This window comes from Mastigoproctus giganteus, chromosome 14, assembly GCF_048544385.1.
Source record: "Mastigoproctus giganteus isolate SK-2022 chromosome 14, ASM4854438v1, whole genome shotgun sequence".
NCBI lineage: Eukaryota > Metazoa > Arthropoda > Arachnida > Uropygi > Thelyphonidae > Mastigoproctus > Mastigoproctus giganteus.
The window spans coordinates 70,731,092-70,755,630 of record NC_143588.1 but is presented as its reverse complement, the minus strand read 5'-3'; the positions used below and the strand labels follow the sequence as shown (position 1 = coordinate 70,755,630).

The following is a 24,539-nucleotide window of genomic DNA, read 5'->3' as shown; positions in this document are numbered from 1 at the left end:
TTTCAGTATTATTGTTTTTAGTAATTTTTGTTTTAGCTTTAACTTTATTTTCATTTTTTCTTTTTCTTTTTTCGGTTCCTGTGTCATGTCAACCTTAAATTTCATGCTGGCTGTCTTTATATCCTCCTTTATAACCTAATTAATTTTTACTTTACATTTTTATAATTATTACAATTTTTATTTTACTATTTTTTGATATAGTCCTACTTTGCCATGGCATGTACTTTGTTAGAAACAGAGGACACTATTGTTGTCTTGTTGGGCAATTCTTGTGATTCTAGTGGTTGATGCTTGAAAGGCACCTCCGTGGGCAGGAGCAGCAGTGTGTAGCCCACGCTTCTTGATCAGACCGGGATTCGAGCCAGTGACCACCAAATACGGAGGATGTGGAAAGGTCAGGAAATGACCACCGTATATCCCCGGAGCAGTATGGCCTTAGTTGCTAATGCTCTTAAAAACCAAAACAACAGCAATCATGTATGTATCTAATATATATTATTGGCTTATTTCTTTATATGTATAAGAATATTTTCTCTTAATTTTTCTTCTAATTCTTTATCCTAATTTTTTCTTCTCTCTTCCTGCACAGTTTTTTTTTTTCTCTCTCTCTCTCTCTGTGTACTTCTGTAATCTCTCTTTCCTTCACTCTCAATTTATCTATTATCTATCTATTCTCTTACCTTTATTTATTCACCTACTTATTATACTATTATGGTCATGAGGTCCTTTTTCATTCTCCTTTTTTCCCATTAATCTTTATGATATATATATATATATATATATATATATATATAGCTGTTCTCAAAAGAGTTTTATTCTTTTAACCAGGTAAAGTTCAAGAAGGCATTAGAGAGCTCGATACTATACAGGATAATAGAGATGTAATGTTAGGAAGTATTTTAGCACTAACATATGCTCATCGGAAGTGCACAGTGATTGGTATGTGTTTTGTTTTTTAAATAATGTACAATATATTAGAATTAGTAAGGCCAGATGATGCATGGAGGTGAATTGTATCTTCATCAGTCAAAAAAAAAAAAAAAAAAAAAAAAGATATAATAATAAAAATAAAATTAAACCGAATATTTATAATACAGTCAAAGCTCTTTATAGCAACCATCTTTTCAACATCCCAGTATGTTTTAATGACCTATATGATAGGTCTTAGCAAATTTTTCACAAGTATAATACTATTTTACATTCATTCTAATGACCTTGAAAGACAAAGAAAGACCCAGAAATTTTCCCCATTCTGTCTTGTTTTTAATTTTTTTTATTACAATATCAATTACTTCATTTATTGAAGCAAATAAGAAGATTGCAGGCTGACTGTAAGAAATCATTCGTTGGTACAATGAAGTTAACTAAACTAGAAGTTCATTTCATTATACATTATGTATAGAGGGCTGTAGTGGAGAGTGTATATGCCTTATACCCTCTGGATTTTTTAAAGGGAATAGCATATACCTTCTGGTTTTTGAGACTTGAAAAAGCAAATATTAAAATATGTACTGAAAATTAGAAACTAAATTTATTAGAATTTGATTCTTAGGCATTACTTATAGTTTTATTATTTTAAGATATATGCCATATATATAAATAAGTAATGCCATATATGTATATGTAAGTAAATATGCCCACTTAGTCATGCCAAAACTCATTCAGGTTCGTGTCATATTCTTAACTTATTCAATGACAAAATTAAGATTTTACGAGCTGTATATAATGGTATGTATTCTAAGACTGACATTACCAAGCAGTTCAGCATTCCTATGAGTACATTGTTTAGTAATAGTATTCACCATATAGTGCAAGGAAGTCACAGGCTTTTACTGCACTGGGAAAAAGAAAAACCCAAGTAGATAAGAAACTACAAATTATATATATGCTTCCCTCCTCACACAGGTTTGACCTTTGAATCTGTTTGACCTTTGAATTTATTCAAACTGTCAGCCTCAACTACCTGCGAAAGCAACTTGTTCCAGCAATCAACGACTTGCTGGCTAAAGGAAAACTTCCTACAATCTAATCTAAACCTCAACTCCTGTAATTTGAATTTATGACACCTAGTTCTGGGCCCATAAATTCAAATTACAATGAGAATTCCAGCTTGATTCATTTTACTAATCCCTCTCAGAGCCTTATAAACTTCAACCAGGACACCTCACCTCTGAGGTGCCTGGTTGCCAAGGTCTGTAGCGCCCATAATTAGAGTCTTTTCCCATATGGTTATCATTTTGCCAATCTTATCATTTAAGTTGCCCATTTTTGGACCTGTTCAAGAAGCTCAATGCCTTCAGATGAGGTCTCCATATTTGAATACAGTATTCCAGATGGAGTCTTACATTTGTCTTATTCAGTGGGATTATGACCTCCCTGTTTCTACAGGATAACATTCAATAAATCATCGATAGGACACCATGGCCTTTCCTGGCTGCCTGTTTACACTGTTCAGAAAACTTTATATCTGCCCATATTGTAACTGCTAGATCCCTTTCCTCCTCCACTGTTTTTAATTAAACCCCACCAAGTGTATAATTTATTTGTGGGTTGCTATTCCCCAATTGTAAGACCTTGCATTTAGCAGCATTAAAACATAGCTGCCACTTCTCTGCCAATCTTTGAAGTTTGTTGAAGTCATACTGAAGGAGCGTTCCTTGGCACTGATTATTTAACAACACTGCCAATCTTTACATCATCTGAAAATTTTGACATCATTCCTTTTATCCCTTCATTGATGTCATTTATAAAAAAAGAGGAACGACAGTCGTCCAAGAACCGATCCTTGATGGACCCCATTCCTGACATTACACCAATCTGAAGAATGTCCATTAAACATAACCCTCTGCCTTCTGCCTTGCAGCCACCCAGCAGACCACCTTAGAATCTTACCAGTAATCCCAACCTATTAGTAGTAGTAGTAGTAATGGAGGTATGTGATGCAAGAAAACGAGTGCATGAGCTTATGTAACATCAGCCAAAAAAAATCAATTTCATACATCCAGTGCCTCCTTCAATTTATTTAACCTATCAACTTCCACAATGACAGATGGAAGTTTGTTCCAGCAATTAGCCACCCGCTGGCTAAAGGCAAATTTCTGCACAGCTGTTCTACAACTGTCTTTCCTCAATTTGAATTTATGCTTCCTTAGGTTCGTAAACTGAGCAAGTGGAAGAATCCCATCAGAATTCAGCGTGCTCAACCCATTCAAGGCCTTATACACTTCAATCAGATCACCTCGCAGGTGCTAGTCTCCAGCTTCCGCAGTTTGCAGAACTTAAGCCTTTCTTGGTGAGAAGACTCCTTCGTTCCCCTCACCAATCTTGTTGCCTTTCTCTGTACTTGTTCTAGAAACTCTATATCCTTCCTAAAATAAGGCCTCCAGATCTGTACGCAATACCCAAGATGTGGCCTGACCACTTTATAGGATATAAAGGGATAATCACCACCTTTTCCCTACTAACAAAATTCCTGTATATCATTGACAATACCCCATGACCTGCTCTGGCAGCCTGTCTGCGTTGCTCAGAGAACATCATATCTGATTGCATGATTACTCCCAGATCTTTTTCATTTTCTACCACCCTAAGTTTAGTACCAAACAGTTGGTATGTTTCTCTGGGGTTACTTCTACCCATATGCAGTACTTTGCATTGGTAAATGTTAAACTTCAGTTTCTACTTCTCAGCCCATCTGCCCAAATTTTCTAGATCCTGTTGCAGCAGCACACTGCCATTACTGTTATTAACAACCCTTCCAACCTTTGTATCATCTACAGACTTTGACATTAAGCCCGATGTACTTCATAAACAACAGTGGGCCCAACATCGAACCCTGGGGGACTCCACTAATAACATTAGTCCACGAAGAGCAGCGTCCACTGATTACCAATGTCTGTTTTCTCCCACTCAACCATCCTTTTATCCATTGTAGCAACTTATCCTCAATGCCATACTGCTCCAATTTGTATAGTAGCCTTCCATATGCAACAGCATCAAAAGCTTTCCTGAAATCCAAGTTTATGATATCAAAATTATTTTTTGCATCCAGTTCCTTTGTAACCACATCATAGTATCCAATCAGTTTGTCAGACAAGACTTTCCCTTAACAAACCCATGCTGTGTCTGAATTATTACTGCAGTCTTGTCTAGATGATCCTGTAATGCATCTTTAACAAGTGAGTCCATTATTTTCTCCCCAACAGAAGTTAAACTAACTGGTCTGTAATTACTCAAGTCACCCTTAGCTCCGCCTTTGTGAATTGGGGATACATTTGCACATCTCCAGTCCATGGGGACTTCCCCTGAATCCAAGGATGTTCTCATAATTATTGCTAAGGGTTTGCTTACTTCCTTTGCTGTCTCCTTTAATATAACTGGATAGATTCCATCCACCCCAGATGCCTTTCTTATGTTTAGCTTCAACAATTTCTCCTCTACTTTGCTCTCAGTTATTACAAAATCATTAAGCACCCTGTTACACTTTGATAAACTTCTGGTATTCCCTTCCTTGAATAGCTCCTCATGTGTGAATGTAGATGCAAAATATGCATTCAGATTATCAGCTATCTGAGCAGGATCGTCGATAGTCAAACCATCGATATCAAGTGGATCAATCTGATTCATCCTCTTCCTTCTAGAATTTATATAAGTAAAGAAGCCCTTTTCTGATTTTCTTAGCATCCTTTGCCAAAGATTTCTTGTAATCTGCCTTCGCTTGCCTAACCTTCTTTTCTGACTTGATTACAGACTAGCTGATATCTGCCATAGGCTTCTGTATCACCTGATAATTTATGTGCATCCCATGCATTTTTCTTCTCTGCCACGAGTCTCATTAGTTCATCTGACATCCATTTAGGCCTAAACCTTGAACAATATTTCTTAATCGGTATGATAAGCCTAGTAGCTTTCACGATTAGTTTCTTGAATTCTTCCCACTTAGAATTTGCTGTTGGTGACATCTTTAGTTGGTCTCACTGTACAGAATTTAAAAACTGTCTGAGACCATGTAGTCACCTTTACGGAGGCAAAAATCCTTCCTTTTACCCCTGATGGTAATTATATCTTTAAGTTAATCCCACATCAGTATACTGTGATTACTGCCACCTAGTGGTTTTATTTGCAAATTCTTTTAGACGAATAATCACTGCTGATAACCAGATCAAGAGTATTAACCCCTCTGGTTCCCTCTTGAACATGCTGCTGCAGAAAAGAATCATCCAATAAAGCCACAAAAGTCTTGCTACTTGTGTGCGCGTGACCAACCCACAAGTTCCAGTCAATATCTGGGAAGTTAAAATCCCCCATTAGAACACAGTCTGATTTGCTTGCCCATTCTTTTTCTTTGTACAATTGTTCGTTGTACTCATTTGGCTTATAACACATTATATGTGTTATAGGACTATATATTCAAAGTTATATAGTCCCTCTCATGAGGGAGTGAGTCAAATGCTTTGCTAAAATCCAAATAAACTATGTTGAAATTGTTCCCTAAACTCTTGCCTTCGTGCTCAAAAGTTTCCTAATAAACAATCATCTGTAATGATGACATCACTAATTTCATATGGCTCAGCCTCACTTGCACAGCCTCTTCTCAGCATGAAGGGCCTTTTGTCAGTAAAAACCAATGCAAAGTACCTATTCAATTCATCCGCAACATCAGCTGGGTTATCTAAGACTTTCCCACACCCAGTGCACAAGGGTCCGATCTGATTAGCTTTCTTATGAAAAATTCCTTGGCCCCATTCTTTTCTCCCTTAGCCAGTGCTTTCTCACCTACAACCTTGGCCTACCTGACCCTATTTTTTGTACTATTACAGATTAATTTGAACCTGTTGTAGGCTTCAGTACTTTTTAAAGCTCTGTTGCTGTCCCATTCTATCTTTTTCTGTTCTATTTGTCCAGCTAGTTCTACAGTCATCCATTTCTGCATCCTCTTCCTGCAATATTTTCTTAACGGTATGTATGCGTTCATGGCTTCCATGATTTTTGCTTTAAAGGTATTCTGTAATTCAAATATTCACCATCCCTCAGCAATCCACCTAATTCACAGATGCGACATAGCACCTTAAACTGTCAAAGTCCCCTCTTTTGAAGTTAAAACCATACCTTTACCTTTAATTACTGCAACATCTTTCTTTATCTTCCAACTGACGATTGCATGATCACTTCCTGACAATGGTTCCTCAACTTTAAGTCCTTTGGTGTCATCTGATTCATTAGTAATGATGAGGTCAAGATTATTCTCACCCCTAGTACTCTCTCTCTCTAACATGCTGGTACAAATAATAATCTAATTTATTTTAAAAAAATTTCCCCATGGTGAGCTTCCCTCCCACTTATTCCAGTCAATCTGGAACAGATTAAAGTCACCCATAAGAAAACATTCATGCTTGCTTGCTCATTCCATCTGCATGTAAAGACTCTTGTCATATTCTTCTGGTCTGTAGATTACTCCCACTGTCATTGTTCCTTTGCTTCCAATTAACTCACACCACAAAGATTCTTTGCTGGCAGATGTAACTTCAGACTCAGCAAAAGCTCTTTTTGCACTCAGATTGCTTTTGATAAGAAGCATGATCCATCCACCCTTTCTGTCTTCTTTTTTTTTTTTTTTTTTTTTGTTAGTTGTTGGTGCATTGGCTTCTGTGGCCATAATGCAGCTCCCAAAGTTTTTTGTATTTTACTCTGATCCAAGCCCGAGGTGCGATTCAAACCCATGACCTTTGGGTCTCCAGGCAGGCACTTTACCCACCTGGCTAGCCCGGTCAACTTCTGTCTTCCCTATCTTTCCTAAATACATCATACATACTGTAGTGTTTACCATTCTGAGAGATCAAAGAAAGGTTTAAAGCTTTAGAGAATTCTGCTGCACCAGGCAGGGTTGGAGCACAAAAGGCAAAGTATCCAGATCTTGAAAAGGTACTCTTGGAATGGCTTATGATGATACATGTAAAAATGTTCCTATAGACAGAAGTATTTTAAAAACTAAGGCTGAATCATTTGTGCATCAGTTGAATATTGGAGATTTCACGTGTTGAGATGGATGGTTCCAGAAATTTACTCATCATGAGCTGTCTTTCAAAAAAGTATATGCAACAGAAGTGCAGCCATCAACATTGAAGCTACAAAGCAGTGAAAGGAGAATCATTTAAAAAATATTTTGTTGAGGTATAACTGGAACAATATTTTCAGTGATGATGAAACTGGACCTGGACTTTTTTTTTAAGTTGTTACCAGATAAGGCACTTATATTTAAAGATGAGAAATTAGCATTAGTTGAGGCATATGATGCAAGAAAGCAAGCTTATAAAGCATCAGCCAAAAAAAATAATAAATTAAATTTAAAAAATAATAATAAATTAAAAAAAAAAAATTTCCCATTTCACCCATCCGGTGAAATGGGAAATTTTCCTCAGTTTGAATCTATGCCCCCTCAGGTTCTTAATCTGAGCAAGTGGAAGTACCCCATCAACATTGAGCCTGCTGAAACCATTCAAGGTGTTGTACACCTCAATCAGATCACCCCGCTGATGCCTAGTCTCCAGATTCTGTAACTTACAGAATTTAAGCCTCTCCTGGTAAGAGAACTCCTTTGTTCCTCTCACCAATCTTGTCCTTCTCTGTACTCGTTCTAGCAACTCTACATTCTTCCTACAATGAGGCCTCAAGGTGTGGCCTGACCATTGCCTTATACAGAGGTATAATTACCTCCCTGTCTCTGCTAGCAAAATTCCTATATATCACTGACAAAATTCCATGACCTGCTCTGGCAGCTCGTCTGCACTGCTCAGAGAACTTCATATCCGACTGCACAATTACCCCAGGTCTTTTTCATTCTCCGCCTCCCTGAGTGTAGTACCATGCAGTTGGTACATTTCTCTTAGGTTACTGCTACCCCTTACTTTGCATTTGTCAATGTTAAACTTCAGTTGCCACTTCTCAGCCCATCTGCCTAACTTTTCTAGATCCTGTTGGATTATTATTAACAACCCTGCCAACCTTTGTATCATCTGCAAACTTGGACATTAGGCCTGATATACCTTCATCGATGTCATTAATAAATACACAAAATGAGTTGGCCAGCACTGAACCATGGGGAACTCTACTAATAACATTAGTCAACGTAGAACAGTGTCCATTTATTACCACTCTCTGCCTTCTCCCACTCAACCATCCCTTTATCCATGTAGCAACGTGCCCTCAATGCCACACCTCTCCAATTTGTACAGTATGTGCAACAGTATCAGAAGTGTTCGTGACATCCAGCCTATGTGTCTCTAAACTCAACAACAACAGTATCAAAAGCTTTCCTGAAATCCAAGTATATGATATCAAAATTATTTTTTGTATCCAGTTCTTTTGTGACCACATCATAGTATCCAATCAAATTAGTCAGACAAAACCTCCTCTTAACAAACCCATGCTCTGCCTGAATTATTACTACAGTCTTGTCCAGATGATTCTTCAATGCTTCTTTAACTGGTGACTCCATTATTTTCCCCGGAACAGAAGTTAAACTAACAGGTGTATGATTATTTGTGTCACCCTTTGAACACCCTTTGTGAATTGGGGATACATTTGCACATCTCCAGTCCATGGGGACCTCTCCTGAATCTAAGTATGCTCTAATAATTATGTGGTTGCTTACTTCCCTCGCTACCTCCTTCAATATAACAGTATACATTCCATCCCCCCAGGTGCCTTTTTTATGTTCAATTTCTCCTCCACTTTGATCTCTGTTATTACAAAATCATTTAGCTCCCTGTTAGAGTTTAGTAAACTTCTGTCCTCCCCTTCCTTACAGAATTCCTCATGTGTGAATGTAGATGCAAAATACTCATTTAGTTTGGCAGCTATGTGAGCAGGATCATCACAGTCAGACCATCAATATCAAGTGGACCAATGTGCGTCATCCCCTTTCTTCTAGAGTTTACATAAGTAAATGTCTATTGTTTTTCTTTGCCAAGAATTTCTCATAATCAGCCTTCACCTGCCTAACCTCCCTTGTGACTTGATTAGAGACTGTCAGATTACAGGTAGATATCTTATGATTACAGGTTACCATAGGCTTCTTATGATTACAGATTACCATAGACTTCTCTGTCACCTGATAATTTATATGCATCCCATGCATTTTTCTTCTCTACCACAAAGCTCATTAGTTAATCTGACATCCATTTAGGTCTAAATCTTGAACAGTATTTATTAGTTGGTATGAAAAGCCTAGTAGCTTCCAAGATTAATTCCTTGAAGGCTTCCCATTTAAATTTGCTGTTTTTAACATCATCAGTTGATCCCACTGTATAGAAATTAAAAACTGTCTGAGACCATTGTAATCACCTTTACGAAAGCAAAAACCATTCCTTTTACCCTTTTGATGGTAGTTACATCTTTAAGTAAATCCCACATCAGCACACTGTGCTCACTCTCACCCAGTGGTTCCTTTATCAGCAAATTCTTAATGCATGATTAATCACTGCTGATAATCAGATAAAGAGTATTACTACCTCTGGTTTCCCCCGAACATGTTGCTGTTGAAAACAATCATCCAATAAATCCACAAAAGCCTTGCTAGCATGCAAATCACCAACCCACAAGTTCCAGTCAATATCTGGAAAGTTAAAATCCCCCATTACAAGACATTCTGATTTACTGGCCCACTCTTACTTCTCTGCATAATTGTTCAGTGTACTCACCAGAGTCATTAGGCCTATAACACACTCCTCCCATTTTCCCTTTCCCAGTGCTTATGTCACACCAAACTGACTCAACATTGCACTGTCTGCCAGCGTCAACTGGATTCACTTCCTTAGATTTTGTGTGTTTCTTAACTAACAGCATGACCTCCCTTCCTACCCTGTCAATCCTTTCTGTACACATTGTACTCCCCAAATTCCATTTCTAAACTGTTTATATCTGTGTGACACCATGTCTCTGATTTCTCAACAATATCTGCTTTTTATGTCTTGACCAGCACTTCAGATTCATCAAATTTAATTTTTGAATCTTACGTTTACAGAATTCGACTGTTGCCACAAATACATTTATGGCTTCAAGGTTAACTTCCTTGAATATATCCCATAGCATATTTGTATCCAACAGGAAATAGTAGTCTCTCCAGTTAAATGAGCCCAGCAAATATCTCATTCCGTAGTAGTCCCCTCTCTTGAATTTGAAGCTCTTCCCTTTACCTTAGATTACATGTTTCTTTATATACAACCAATATTATAGTGTTGTGATCACTGCTTGCTATTGGTTTGCCTAGTGTTAAGTTTTTGATTAAGTTGGGTTCCTTAATGACAACTAGATCTGGGATATTAGAACTTGCTTGTACTGTCTCTCTCTCTCTCTCTCTCTTTTAAAAAAGACTGTTATTAGCATTAGCAGAGTCATTTGATGCAAGAAAGCAAGCTTATGCAGCATCAGCCAAAAAAAAAAACCCACTTCCACTTCACCCCTCTGTTCGTTCAAAATACCTGTCCAGCTGAGCCCTAAACTTATTTAGGCTATCAACCTCCACGACAAGGGATGGAAGTCTGTTCCACCAACCAACCACCCGCTGGCTAAAGGCAAATTTCCGCATGTCTATCCTACATCTGTCTTTCCTCAATTTGAATTTATGCCCTCTCAGGTGATTATTCTGAGCTAGAGGGAGAATCCCATCAGCATTGAGCATGCTCAGACCATTCAAGGCTTTATACACCTCTATCAGGTCACCTCGCTGGTGCCTAGTCTCCAGACACTGTAATTTGCAAAACTTAAGCCTTTCTTCGTAAGAGCACCCCCTTTGTTCCATTCACTAATCTTGTTGCCCTTCTCAATACTCGTTCCAGCAGCTCTACATCCTTCTTGAAATGAGGCCTCCAGACCTGTATACAGTACTCTAGGTGTGGCCTGACCATTGCCTTATACAATGGAATAATCACCTCCTTATCCCTGCTGGAAAAATTCCTGTATATCATTGACAATACACCATGAGCTACTCTTGCAGCCCGTCTGCACTGCTCAGAGAACTTCATATCTGCCTGCACAACCACCCCCAAGTCCCTTTCATTCTCTACCACTGTCAGTGTAGTACCACAGAGTTGATACGTTGCTCTGGGGTTGCTGTTTACCATGTGTAGTACTTTACATTTGTCAATGTTAAACTTCATTTGCCACCTCTCAGCCCATCTGCTCAACCTTTCCAGATCCTGTTGCAGCAGCATAGTGTCAGTAGTGTCCTTGACAACCCTGCCAACCTTTGTATCGTCTGCAAACTTGGACATTAAGCTTGATATACCATCATCAATATCATTTATAAATACAGAAAACAATAATGGACCCAACACTGAGCCCTGAGGGACTCCACTAATAACATTAGTCCACGACGAGCAGTGTCCATTGATTACCACTCTCTGTCTTCTCCCCCTCAACCACCCCTTTATCCATAGCAGCAATTTTCCTCCAATGTCACACTGCTCCAATTTGTGTAGCAGTCTTCCATGTGCAACAGTATCAAAAGCCTTTCTAAGATCCAAGTATATAATATCAAAGCTATTCCCTGCATCCAGTTCTTTTGTAACTGCATCATAGTATCCAATCAAATTGGTCAGGCAAGACTTCCCCTTAACAAAACCATGCTGTGTCCGAGCTATAACTGAAGTCTTGTCTAAATGATCCTGCAGTGCTTCTTTAACCAGTGCCTCCATTAATTTTCCTGGAACAGAAGTTAAGCTCACAGGCCTATAATTACTTGTGTCAGCCTTTAATCCTCCTTTGTGAATTGGGGTCACATTTGCACATTTCAAGTCTATGGGTACCTCCCCTGAGTCCAAGGAAGCTCTCATAATTGCCTCTTAAAGACTGGAAAATGCAGACCGGAAATAGATTATCATATAATCTATTTCCGGTCTGCATTTTCCAGTCTTTAAGAGGCAAATTGAAGTTGTTGCTCATTATCAGACAGTTGTACTTACCCATTCAATATACCTAAAGGGATTTTTGTTATACTCTGTAGTCATTTGGCGTGTAATATTGGATGATATTACCACTAATGTCATCTTCACTTTACGCAAATCATTTCATACCACACTGACTCAATCTCCCTGTTACCTTGATTTGATTTGAAACATTCTTTCTGCCTTCAGGCAGCTTTTCATCAGAAATATCATTCCCCCATCTCTCCTTGTCTCTCATGAGCACACAATGTTCACTGAAATGAAATTTTTTTATTCTGTATTTCTGTGTGGCACCATGTCTTAGTAAGCCCAATTACATCAGCATTATTTGATTTGGTCCAAAGCTCAAGTTCACTTAATTTGTTTATAATACTCTTGTCATTACTGTATAGCCAAATTAAGTTTTGTACTATATTGCTTTTGAAAACCCCGATGCACACTGTGTAGTTACTTAAATGGATTTTTTCATGTGGTCTTAGATTGCTGGTCGATTTTGCTTCTGTTACAATTTCCTTTTTAATGTGTAGGGTAATTACTATTTGCACACAAGCACTATTATAAAGGATATGAGTGTAATTTTGTCTCATGCCACTGACCTGAGACGATCATGGACCAACTTCCCAAAACTAGCAGTTCCCTCTGAACAGTTAATACCTACTCAATGGCATTAGCAAAAACCTTTGCTCTTCCTCTATTTAAATGGGTACTGTCTTTACAAAATAAATTCTATCTACTAATTAAGGCCAGCCATTTTGAAAAAAATTTCTTCCCTTGCATAGAGTTAATCCACAGAGCTTTTACCATGAAATCCTTACTGTCATGCCTGGGCAGAATTGCAGACACAAGAACATTTTTTCTTATCTTATGAAACTTGTTCTACATGGCTTTATATTTTGTAACCATTTTATCATTTAAGCTTTAATTCATTATTCTCCAATATATTACTATGCTCCTACTAATACTATTATGAGCTGATAAATTGTTTGTTACAGCATCTGAGCCCACCCCAGACTGAATTTGCTTCATGGCATTAACTCACTTCCTCACAGATTCAATCACTTCTTAACAGTATGTCAAATTGAATTCAGTGTGGGGCACTTTTGGCATCTTGCACAAAGAAATGACTCTCTCTCTCAGCTAGCAAAAAATTAGAACACACGTGACATTGAGTGCAGGCAAAAAGGCCATCAGTCATGACATCATTTGGCATATTATGACTAATTGTTAGGTGAATCCATAATAACAAAGTTCTGCTTTGTTTACTGAAAACACAGTTAGTAAATAAAAATAAAATAGTTTTTGAAGGGTTTAGAACTCTGATAATCTTCCCCCCCCTTTCTCCCTTAATCCTTTCTGGGGTACAGTATATGTATAAATTTATGTGTTTTATGCATGGGCTCTGGGGAGTATATACATATATTTACATTCTTTAAGTTCATTTCAAATAATGTATCTATTACCATACATATTATCTTGAAATCTTCCAGTATGTTGCCATCTCTTATTTATGTTCCAACTAATAGTAGACAGTTTTAATAGATGGTAGCATGAAAATAGCTTCAAAAATCAAAGGAGGAGATTGGTCAGTGTTATCCAATTTGGGTTTTAAAGTGCCAGAATTTTCTGGAATTCAGTTCCAGAAGTTGATGGAACTGAATTAAGTGATAAATAAATAGGTAGAGAGGATATCACTGCATTAGAAAAGTAAAATAACCACAACTTTTTTTTACAAATTAGTAATAGAAATCCAGCACCTGCTGAGTATTTTTACAACATTATGACTCCAACAGCTGACCCTGGCTGTAAGACTATGTGAATGTGATGGAGAACCACTGAATGGTTGTAGAGAGAGAGAGAGAGAGAGAGAGAGTGCTAGAACTAAATACCCAATTGGAAAATTCTTAGAAAAAGTATTTTCCATAAGCAGCTGCATGAGATGTGTTAGGATTACAAAGAAAATGAAAAGACAAATTCTCACATGATTTTATACTAATGCTAGAAATATAATTAATAAATCTAGTTAAATCAACTAATGTTGACATAACAGGAATATCAGAAACTTGGTATCATTCTGATATATTGGATATAGGGTTTTGAATATGGAAAAACCCTATATATGTAGGAAAGGCAGACATGCCAGAAGGGGGTGGGTGCTTATGCTTTCAACTGTCAAATACATTGATTCAAGAAGAATATACCCAACAGATGAGAACTGTCAAGTTAGTATGGTACAACATAAGCAATGGTAAAGCAAAAATGAGATTTGGGGTGTGCTTCTGATGATGAATCTAACAAGGTCAACTGCTAAATGAGACATGCTAAGAGAAGTAATTCTGGAAGCACTTATCTTTTTATACTTTTAAACATTATTGTTCTAGATCTAGACCAAAGTGATGGCTGATAAAATCAGCAACAGAAAAGAAAGTTGCATGGGATGAATATAAATTATGAAGGGATACTGAAAATTATGACTAATATAAACTAATCTGTAATTAAAGTTAGGGAGTAAGAAATACTAAGACAGACTTTGAAAATATGTTGGCAAAAAAAAAAAAAAAAAACAGAATGCAGTAATAAAGGATTTTTTATTTTTTTTTGCATGTGAATACTTGAAGAAAGGGACTGAACCATTCTAGTACTACAAGATAGCTTTGGTAACATCTTTGATTAGATGGCTGATGGCTAAATAAGTTTTTTGCATTAGTATTTAAATGATAATACTGTTGACCCAAATAATGGGTATTGGGAACTAAACAATTATGTGATCACTGTAAATGTTCCAAAAGTTGATGGATATTGAGGTGATATTAAAGGAAGCAGCAGGATGTATCGGCAAACCCTCTGTATATTATAATCTATGCATCTCTGAACTCCGATGAAGTCCCAGTAGATTGGAGATATGCAAATGTCTCTCCAATTTACAACAGGGTTCCAAGGATGAAATGTGTAATTATTGACTGTAAATTTAATTTATGTGCCTTTTGTATAAACCAGAAGAGTTAGAACATTGTTAGGAAAGTTGGTTAAATGATAGGAGACAAAGGGTGTTTATAAATGGTTATTGCTCTGAGCGGACTGAGATCTCAAGTGGAGTTTCACTGGATTTGGTTCTGGGTTCCTTGTTGTTTTTTGACGTTTGTTAATGACTGATGAAAGCACAACTGGCTTATTGTCAAAGTTGGCTGATGATACATAGATTGGGAAGGTGTTAAATAATTACAACCAATGCATATAGCTTCAACAGGATATAGATAAAATATTTAGTTGGTCTGAAAAGTTGTAGGTTTTACTTTTGGGTAATAGTAATTCCAGATTATTTCTTAATAGTGCAAGGTTATATTTCAATGTAAGAATTGAAATAGTTTGCGAATTAGGCACCTCCGTAGCCAGGTGGGAAGGAGCAGCAGTGCGTAGCACACGCTTCTTGATTAGACCGGGGTTCGAGCCTGCCACCACCAAGTACGGAGGATGCAGAAAGGTCAGGGAATGACCACTGCATATTCCCGGAGCAATATGGCCTTAGTTGCTAATGCTCCTAAAAACCAAATAACTAACTAACTAGTTTGTGAATTATAAGTATTTCTGCACTCAGTATCTGTCACTGGAGAGACTTATCCATGACTAATCATGGATAACAGTGGTAGAGATAACACTGTTATCCATGAATCAGCCAAAATTGTCGTTATTGATTTAATATAAGGTTGCTTCAGCCTTCACCAAAAAGTTAATCCACTGTTTATTTAAAATATAAGATGTCATCCTGACAGCCACTTCAGGGCCTACTTGTCTCTCATCAGATGGCCTCTCACCATAGCCTCTGTTAGCAAAATTATGCCAACTGGTATGGAAAATTTCTAACTTATGCCAATTGATGAATAATGTATCAAGTCTAAGTGATGAATAGAAAAACTTCCAACCCAGTTACATGGCGTTATGGGATCTCTCCCAGTACATGCCACCCAACAAACTGGTATATAAGGCACAAAAAAAAAAAAAAAAAGTGATTTTGTTTTTCATGTGATTAGGTGTTTTGTTTTCAAGAGATTGGTATAGATCTTTTAATGTAATGCTTATTACTGTGTTCTAATGGATAATCCTTCACACAATTCAGTAAAAATAAATAAATTGTAATTAAGATTAATTTATTAGTGTGGTTCTGATGTATTATTGATATTGATAAATTGATATTGGAACTATTATATTATTAACTGTTAACTAACTTTGAGCACAGAGATGCAGGTGGTATCTGATAGACTACTTTGTAGTTTTTTTGCTGGCAGTGTGTTGTAGCACAAAAGGAGCCAGACAGATAGTGTTTTTTTGGACATTCTGTGATTCCCAAAAGTTCATAGTTAGTGTATAGTAAAGTTGTAATAAAAAATACAGTGAAGCCACAGTCACTGGAAAATTAATCTTGAAAATCTTGATATTTTTCAGATAGAGATGCTGTCCTTCACCTTGATGCAAAACTCAAAGAAAATAGGAAACAAGCAGGAGAAAGAGTAAACTGATTTTTTGTTATTATATGAACCACATTTATTAACAGGCCTAGAAATTTGCTTCTCTGCATAGTATCAATGTGTTGAATAAATTTAACAATTTTATATTAGTTTTCACAAGGTATTTTAAATTGTTTAATCTAAATTGTTAAGTGTATTTTAATTTGTAAATTAATCATTCAATGATCTGTTTATCACAGGGGTATTATTGTTAAAATTTGGACAAACCCAAAAAATCACAGTGAGATAAATGAAATTTCATACTTTATTCAAGTGAAAATTTACTCTTCAACTGTAAAATCAGCTAGTTAAGGTTTTGAGATAATTTATTTTTTATTATATATATTTTTTACTTTATAGGGACTGTATTATGGAGGTTTATTCCTGTTTTTAGCTGGTCGATATGATAAAAGTAAAGAATATGTGGATAGAATGTTGAAAATAGCCCCTTATTCAAAAGAGGTAAATTTAAAAATGCACCTTTGTGTCATTTTTAATAAAACTTACTTTCAGTCTTAGCATATGTATTACTACTGTGGTTGAGTTTTTAGATCTCTTTTAGATTTATTTAATATTTCTTACATTTCTTTAAAAAAAACTATGATTTCTCTATGTTTAAGTGGTGTTTGGAATTTAACAGACCCAACCTAATAAAATATTTCAGGGATCTGTTCTTAAAGGCTGGATAGAAATAATGAATAACAAGAGTCCAACCAAGAATGTATTGCAATATTTTGAAGTAACGAACAAGTAAGTTTTATCTTTACCATGTATGTTTTTGTAGGGGATAAGGCAAAAATCATAGAACTCAATAAATTGTCAATCATGAGCTTATTGTTAGGTATATATATAAGAATTCATCATGCCAGTCAGCATGATGAATGCTTATATATGCACCATATTCATGGTAGCACACATTGCCTTTTATCATGCTTCTGTGGGCCTACTTCCTAAGACAGTTGAGGAGGAGTGCACCCTTAATATTTGATTCTGAAATTGCCACCTATTTTAATAATTACTTCCTGTCCAGTTTATGTGCACACAACTTCCAACTTTGTTTCTGATTTGACCAGGAACCACCTTGGGTATGCTAATGTGCCCACCTCTCTCAGTTTCTTAGAAGAAGCTGGGAGAGATGGGTACATTAGTATAATCAAGGTTGCTGCAGTCTACAAAAAACTGTGGTGTTGATGTGAATAATTCAGGAACAGAACATTTTTTAGACCGTATTAAAGAACTGTACATCATTCACAACATTTTTCAACATGGATTTTCTGGCAATTCATTCTTGTTTAACCTACTTGTTTGATGGCACCACTGACTGAATTTCCATTAAAGCATGCTGATAGATCTTAGCTACTTTGACATTTCTAAATATTTGATACTATTTCACATAAGAATCTTGTCAAAAATTAATTGCTTCAAGTCTTGCAAGCACCATCATTAACTGGCTTTCCAGTTACCTGCTTAATGGAAGACCCCAAAATCCATGCTTCTGTCAAGTTGGGTTATCCCAATAAATGCATACCTCAAAACTCTAACCTTGAGCTGCTGCCATTGAGCATTTTTTTTCAATGATATTAGTGAAAATCTGCCTGCATTTTTCAGTCCTGTTTAGTGGTGATTTAAAAATTTAAAATGTTGTTCATTATAATACCAGCCAGCGTGACATGAATAAAATTCTTCATCGGTCTTCCACAAATTGTTTTGAAATAAATTGGAAGAAATGTTATCATTACATTCATTCTTCTTCTGTTATCACTTCAGTTACATCTGTAAAGGACCTTAGTGTCATTGTTAATAGCAGACTATATTTCACTTTCCATCTGAGAACTGTTCAGAAAGTATTGAGTTTGTTAGGGTATTCCAGCTACAGTTATCTTTGTTAACTTTCTATTTAGGATTCATATCTCTTTGAGTCAGTTCTTAGAGGAGCTAATCACTTCGTGGAAGGTCTTCACTTGATCTCGCTTATTTTTACTGATTGTGATCACTTAGTCTTATCATTCAAAAATATCTATCTTAGAAATTGTGATCTTAATTTTTAAAATGTTAGATTGGACTTGTCTGACCTAAAATCTCATCTGACATGCTAAAGATTTATGTAAATAACACTGTCAGAGAGGACTCAAAATGTGCACCTTCCCAGGTGAAGAACTAATCTTGGGCACTGAACTTTCAATTACAGGACTGGAAATATTCGAATTTTCTTCCACCTTATGTTGTGAACTCTGTGAACATCACAGAATTTATATGAAAAATTGATTAGTTGTAAGTTATTTTATTGCTTTGAAGTGTTAAACAACTATCCTTGACAACATAAATGAATGTTATTCCAGAGGTGCAATGATGTGCTGCTTTATAGTGAAAACAGTTTTGAATGCTTTGAACATTTTGTTTCAGTTTTTCCAGAGGATGAGAGTTTTTAATTTAATTTCGGAATGATGATACATGATGATTATCCATGGATTAATTATGTAATAACACACCCATATACCATGAATAATTCAAAGTTAGTTTATTATGAGCTTATGAACCTGATTATATTAAATTTGATGCAGAATGTCAGAATCCCTGACATTTTGCAGATCTTATCATCAGGCCAATTACGTGAACTGAAATATAAATGAGTAAAAGAGGACAAATTAATATGTGACCATATGATAGTAGCATTAAACTTTGTTAAAAATTATAAAAGATCATTTTATGCAAATCATGAAATATAATTAAATAATTAATTAATTTTGCAGTACTTGGAATCTGATAGAACATATCTGGTAACAGCTCTCGCTCCTTAGTTCTCAAATTCAGACTGCTGTATAAGGATGCAAAGTGCTGGTGAGCTATTTATATGGCAAGGCCTATGGCTAAAGGGCAACATATTAATTATCAATCAGTGAGAAGAGACTGGGTTATGAAGACTTGAAACCATAGAATTAAATTGAATTTTAATCTTAATTTTATCTTTAGCTAATGAAATTTTGATACCAATTGTTCCTTCTCTTGTTGTCATTGGCCAAGATCTGTATTGGATTGATTCAATGCCTTATCAGTATAGTTCTTCTTTCTGAACATGTTGACTATACTCTTGAAGCTGTTATAATATTGATGATCAAATACTATTCCTTGTTTTCCCTTTATGGAGCTGGATTCAAAATGTTTAAGGTAGAATGCAATGGCTTTTTAACTAACTTTGGATTATTCACGATATAAAAGTATTGTTCATGCACTTTCTCTTTCAGGTATGGTAAGTCCTTGATATTTGTTGTGAATGCATTCTTCAAGAGATACAGTGAATGTGAGGGCCAACTAACCTGGTGACCTACAGATGTTATATGGAAGATATGTTCCACTGGCAAAAATGTTTCTATAATAAACTGTAGGAAGGTTTTTGGAGGACTGTGCAAAGAGATGAGTATGCACTGATAGCATTGGCGTATCCCTCATTGGCATTTTCAGTAAGTTCATCAATAGTGAGATGTAGGCATGGAACACTGCAATCAGTGGCATTTCTTAGTTTCATGAATTATTATGCTGCCAAATGAGCATATTGTCCTCTTTTTAACTGCAAATTAGAAATAAAATTTTATTAACTTATCCCCATTTTCCTAAACTAACCAGACATGACAGTTTCATTAAGATAGTTAGGCGGGGAAAAGTAAGACTACTATTGTGAAAATGGGTAACTCATTAGTAATATTGGTAGCGACAGTGCATAGGAAGCATTGGGATCCAGCTCCTTTGGTAAACTTGGAATCCTGAATCTTTGATGTAGAGTTTGCTTTTTAACTGTTATTTTATTTTATATTAAAATGTATTGATTCTTGACAAAGTATTACTTGTATTGTATTACTGTTGCTCTTTCTAACTACTGATCTTCAAATATAAGCAATAGCCAGCCTTTTCCACAAATTTTTCTTCATATTGCCATCAGTGAATTGTATGTTCAACACCAGGGGTGGGCAACAGTTGGCCCGCGGGCCACATCCAGCCCGCGACGATGTTGAATCTGGCCCCCTTGGTAAATGCATAAATATAGAAAATCCATACCTGACTACACTCGCCGTAAACGTTCGGCTTAATTCGGTTCAATCGGGAATCGCAGAGAGTACAACAGTAACCAAGTGATTCTACACAGCGTCAAAGAGTTATTTCCTAATTATTATTGTAGCATCGATCGAACGAAGTTCCTTTGGGTTTGACTTCTTATTGAAAAAAATAATATTGGTGTGAGATATTTTATGTTTTATGCCTTTACTAATTATTACAATTTTTAATTTAATATAATTTATAGCCCATAAAATGAGCCAATTAAAAAAAAAAGAAAAATTGATGCCGAATGCCGCATTTTCAATGATAATTGGACATGCAGATATTTTTTTTAAAAATACATTAATAATTTAGTAATTCAAGTAATATAACATTTTTTAGGTTCTGATTTTTTTTATTAAATCGTTCAATCTATTCCGGCCCGCATCATGATGCGAAAATTTCATTCGGCCCGCTGACAAAAAAAGTTGCCCATCCCTGTTCTACACCTTCATTTTTGTATAGCATTTAGCTATGTTATTGTTTTTTTTTTTTTTTTATCTGATATTAAAGTGTATCCTTTTAGTAAAGAGTTTTAAAAATGTTCTAAAAGCCAATTTCTCCCCCCCCTCCTTAAAAATCATGACAAGATCATTAATTTTCAGCATTTTGTATCATGTTCTTTTGAACATGCAGCTGGAATGGAAGGTGCCCATGAGTTAGTTGTGATTAGTGAAAGTTGACAAGAGGTGAACAGGAGATATCCAGCTGTCAGTCATGATTAATAAAAACTAACCAGAGCTAACTTTAGCTACATCATCCTGGTTGTGTGAGAGATGCAGTAAGAAAATTGCCAACCTTTCCATAGCTGTGCACGAAGTTAACACAGCACCAAATGCAGTTTTTCATGCCTGCATTATGCTATCGTTGAAGGTGCACAAACAAAAATGCCAATGAATGATGTGCTACTTTGTCACCATTATGTAGCTGTCTCTTCACACAGTCCCCTAACGCTTTCCTGTATATGACTTATTATTTCTTCAAGACAACAATTTCCCAATTTTCGAACCTCTGATATCCTAAATGAGAAATTTTGTCATGTCAGATTTGATTTATGAACTCAAATCTCACTCTTACTAGCTTTTATAAACAAAGTCAACTTCACAAGATGTGATGTTTTAAAAGGAAAATGAACAAGAATTAAAATACTTTCAACAGTTACATATTTAACGTATACTACACATGCATATACGATACAATCCATTACAGTACTTTTTTTTTATTGTAAAATTAGTGTTGCCACTGTAGTAAAAAATAAAGAAAATAGTTCTTGATGTAGTACACCATAATTACAACCAGGAAATTTTATAAGAGAAATTAAGAATAAACAATAAATAAATACAGAACAAACTTTCCAAATCTAGCAATCTTAGAACCAGAAACTGCCAGATTTTGAAGTGAAAGTTTAACAACAGTTGTATTGTCTTTTCTGCTGTGATTTGAATCCACATGATTAAAATGTAGTTTATTGATGATATTGCTAACAAAAGGTTAACTCTTCTAATCTGTGTGGTTGTGCCAAAGTATAAATAGAAGATTAGTAGTGGACACAAAGGAGTGTTCATACCCAGCAAAACTTCAGTTCTGTAAGTTTTGCTGGAAACCAAAATATCCATATATGGAAACCAAACATATCCATAGTGATCTGATTGGCATTTAAGACTTTAAAAGAGTTTAGTAAGTCAAATGTGAAGGGTACATAGTATTCTTTCTTAGATGATTTTCTTGAGGAGAATAATTTTAATTAAGAAAGGATAATTATAGAATAGATTGGGAAAATCTGCCTTTATCCAGAGGAACTGTTGGAATTAACCCCTACCTAATCTTGTAGAGGTAGAAAGTGTATTTAAATATAAAGAAGAGCAGGGTAAATATTTTTAAAGAACAGCTAAATGAAGTGAATGAAGGTGTGAAAATGAGTTACTTTATTGGTTTTTTTCTCTTATTTTTCTTGCTAATGTTGTGACACATAAGTTGCCTCTTTGCATCATTTTTCCAGTTCAAATACTGAAAGATGAACTTTGTTAGCTGTTTCCAATTATAATATAGCAATCACATGTTTTCATCTAGTTATACTGCTGTTGAATCATTGCTTTATTTATGTTACATTTTAGCAGTGATCCTGATGCCATGTTTGGCAGAGCAAAATGTTATGAGAAGATGAAAAACTATACAAGAGCTTTAGATCTTCTTAATCAAGCAGTTGTCCTTTTTCCTAATTATAACCCAGCACTTGTAGAAAAAATGAAGATGCAGCTTGCCCTACAAGATTGGGACCAAGCACTTGACACTGCATATAGGTATATATCATCATCACTATATTTTATGCATATGATTCTTCAATAAATTTCTAAAATTTGAAAAAGAAATTATGTAATATGTTCTGTGATATGTGGAAATGAACAATTAAATTTCAAAAGATAAAAACTCAGCCCCCACATATATTTGTGAAATAAATAGTTAATCAGTTAACTGATTAAATTTGCAATTGATTTCACTCATTTGCAGTTTTTTAGTTAATTGAACCTCAGTTTACAATCTTTCTTAGAAGAGTCCGGTTGCTTCTGTAGTATAGCAAATTGCCTTGAGAATGAAATTCCAGAGTGGATGAAATGTTGACATCAGTTTCATTTTTATTTAGTTAACTGAACGTGCTTGTGTAGAAAATCCTCTTTCCCACCTCTGGTTAACAATTAATAAACCATTTAATTTGAAAATATATGTGAGGTCTGTTTTTTACTTTTTGAAATTTAATGCAAAAGAAATTGTTATAAATAATTTTGATATTTTATGCCACATTAGTTAACATTAATATAATAAAATTATATTAATAAAATTAATATAACATTGATATAATATGTATATTGTAATTTTAAAAAATTCATAATTTTGGATATAACAAGAATTTTCATGACAACAGCCGCCTCCGTAGCCAGGTGGGAAGGAGCAGCAGTGTGTAGCACATGCTTCTTGATTAGACCGGGGTTTGAGCCCGTCACCACCAAATACGGAGGATGCGGAAAGGTCAAGAGAATGACCACCGCATATTCCCGGAGCAATATGGCCTTAGTTGCTAATGCTCCTAAAAACCAAATAACAAACAAACAACAACAACTTCATGACAACAGAAACACATGAAATTGTCCATTTTAAAATGCTATTAATGAACAGCTAAAAAGGTGATTTTTGGGTTTATCTTAAAAATAAAAACATTTTATTACCTTTACATGATTTTTACTTTCCAACTGGAACTTAATAATTCTTTATTAAGTTGTATTGTAAATATGAAATAATTTATCATAGCTAAATTTTTGTATTGATTCTAATAAAAGAAGAAAGCCATTTACATGATTTGATGTTTGTCAAAATCACTTTATATGAAGTACAAGTATTAGTATTAGTAATGGCTGCATGTTGCAAGAAAGCCTATGGCTTATGCTGCACCAGCCAAAAAAAAAAAAAAAACCCGAATAAAACAATGATAAAAAAAAAAATAAATAAATAATAATAATTAATAAAAAAAAGGAAATTAAACCTATCATCCTATGCGCTTCCCTCACCCGAAGGTACTATCCAGATCACCTTTGAATTTCCCCAAACTGTCAGCCACTACCACCCATCCAAGTAACTTATTCCAGTAATTTATAACTCGCTGGCTAAAATAAAACTTCCTGCAGTCCAATCTAAACATCTCCCCCTGTAATTTGAATTTATGTCCCCTAGTTCTAGCATCATTTATAATCTTGAAAATTTCGTTCTCATTCATTTTACTGATACCTCTCAGAGCCTTAAACACCTCAATCAAATATCCTCTAAGGTGTTTAGTTTCCAAACTCTGCAACCCATATATTCGAAGTCTTTCTTCATAAGAATGCCCTTTTGCCGATTTCATCAGGCGAGTTACCCATCTTTGCACCCGTTCAAGAAGCTCGATGTCTTTCTTTAGGTGCAGTCTCCATACTTGAACACAGTATTACAAGTATGGTCTAACAAGAGCCTTATATAATGG

General features: G+C 35.5%; 1 protein-coding gene across 2 annotated transcripts in view; it reads left to right on the top strand.

Annotated features, from left to right (window-relative positions):
- LOC150075219 (tetratricopeptide repeat protein 21B-like) overlaps positions 1-24,539 on the top strand; it is a 272,286-nt gene that overhangs the window by 8,410 nt on the left and 239,337 nt on the right. For both annotated transcript variants that reach the window (XM_090389257.1, XM_090389256.1), the window contains exons 3-7: positions 829-939; positions 16,380-16,444; positions 16,802-16,903; positions 17,106-17,191; positions 22,645-22,830. In XM_090389257.1, the coding sequence (XP_090245383.1) occupies positions 829-939; positions 16,380-16,444; positions 16,802-16,903; positions 17,106-17,191; positions 22,645-22,830 (550 nt within the window). The remainder of the gene's footprint in view (positions 1-828; positions 940-16,379; positions 16,445-16,801; positions 16,904-17,105; positions 17,192-22,644; positions 22,831-24,539) is intronic.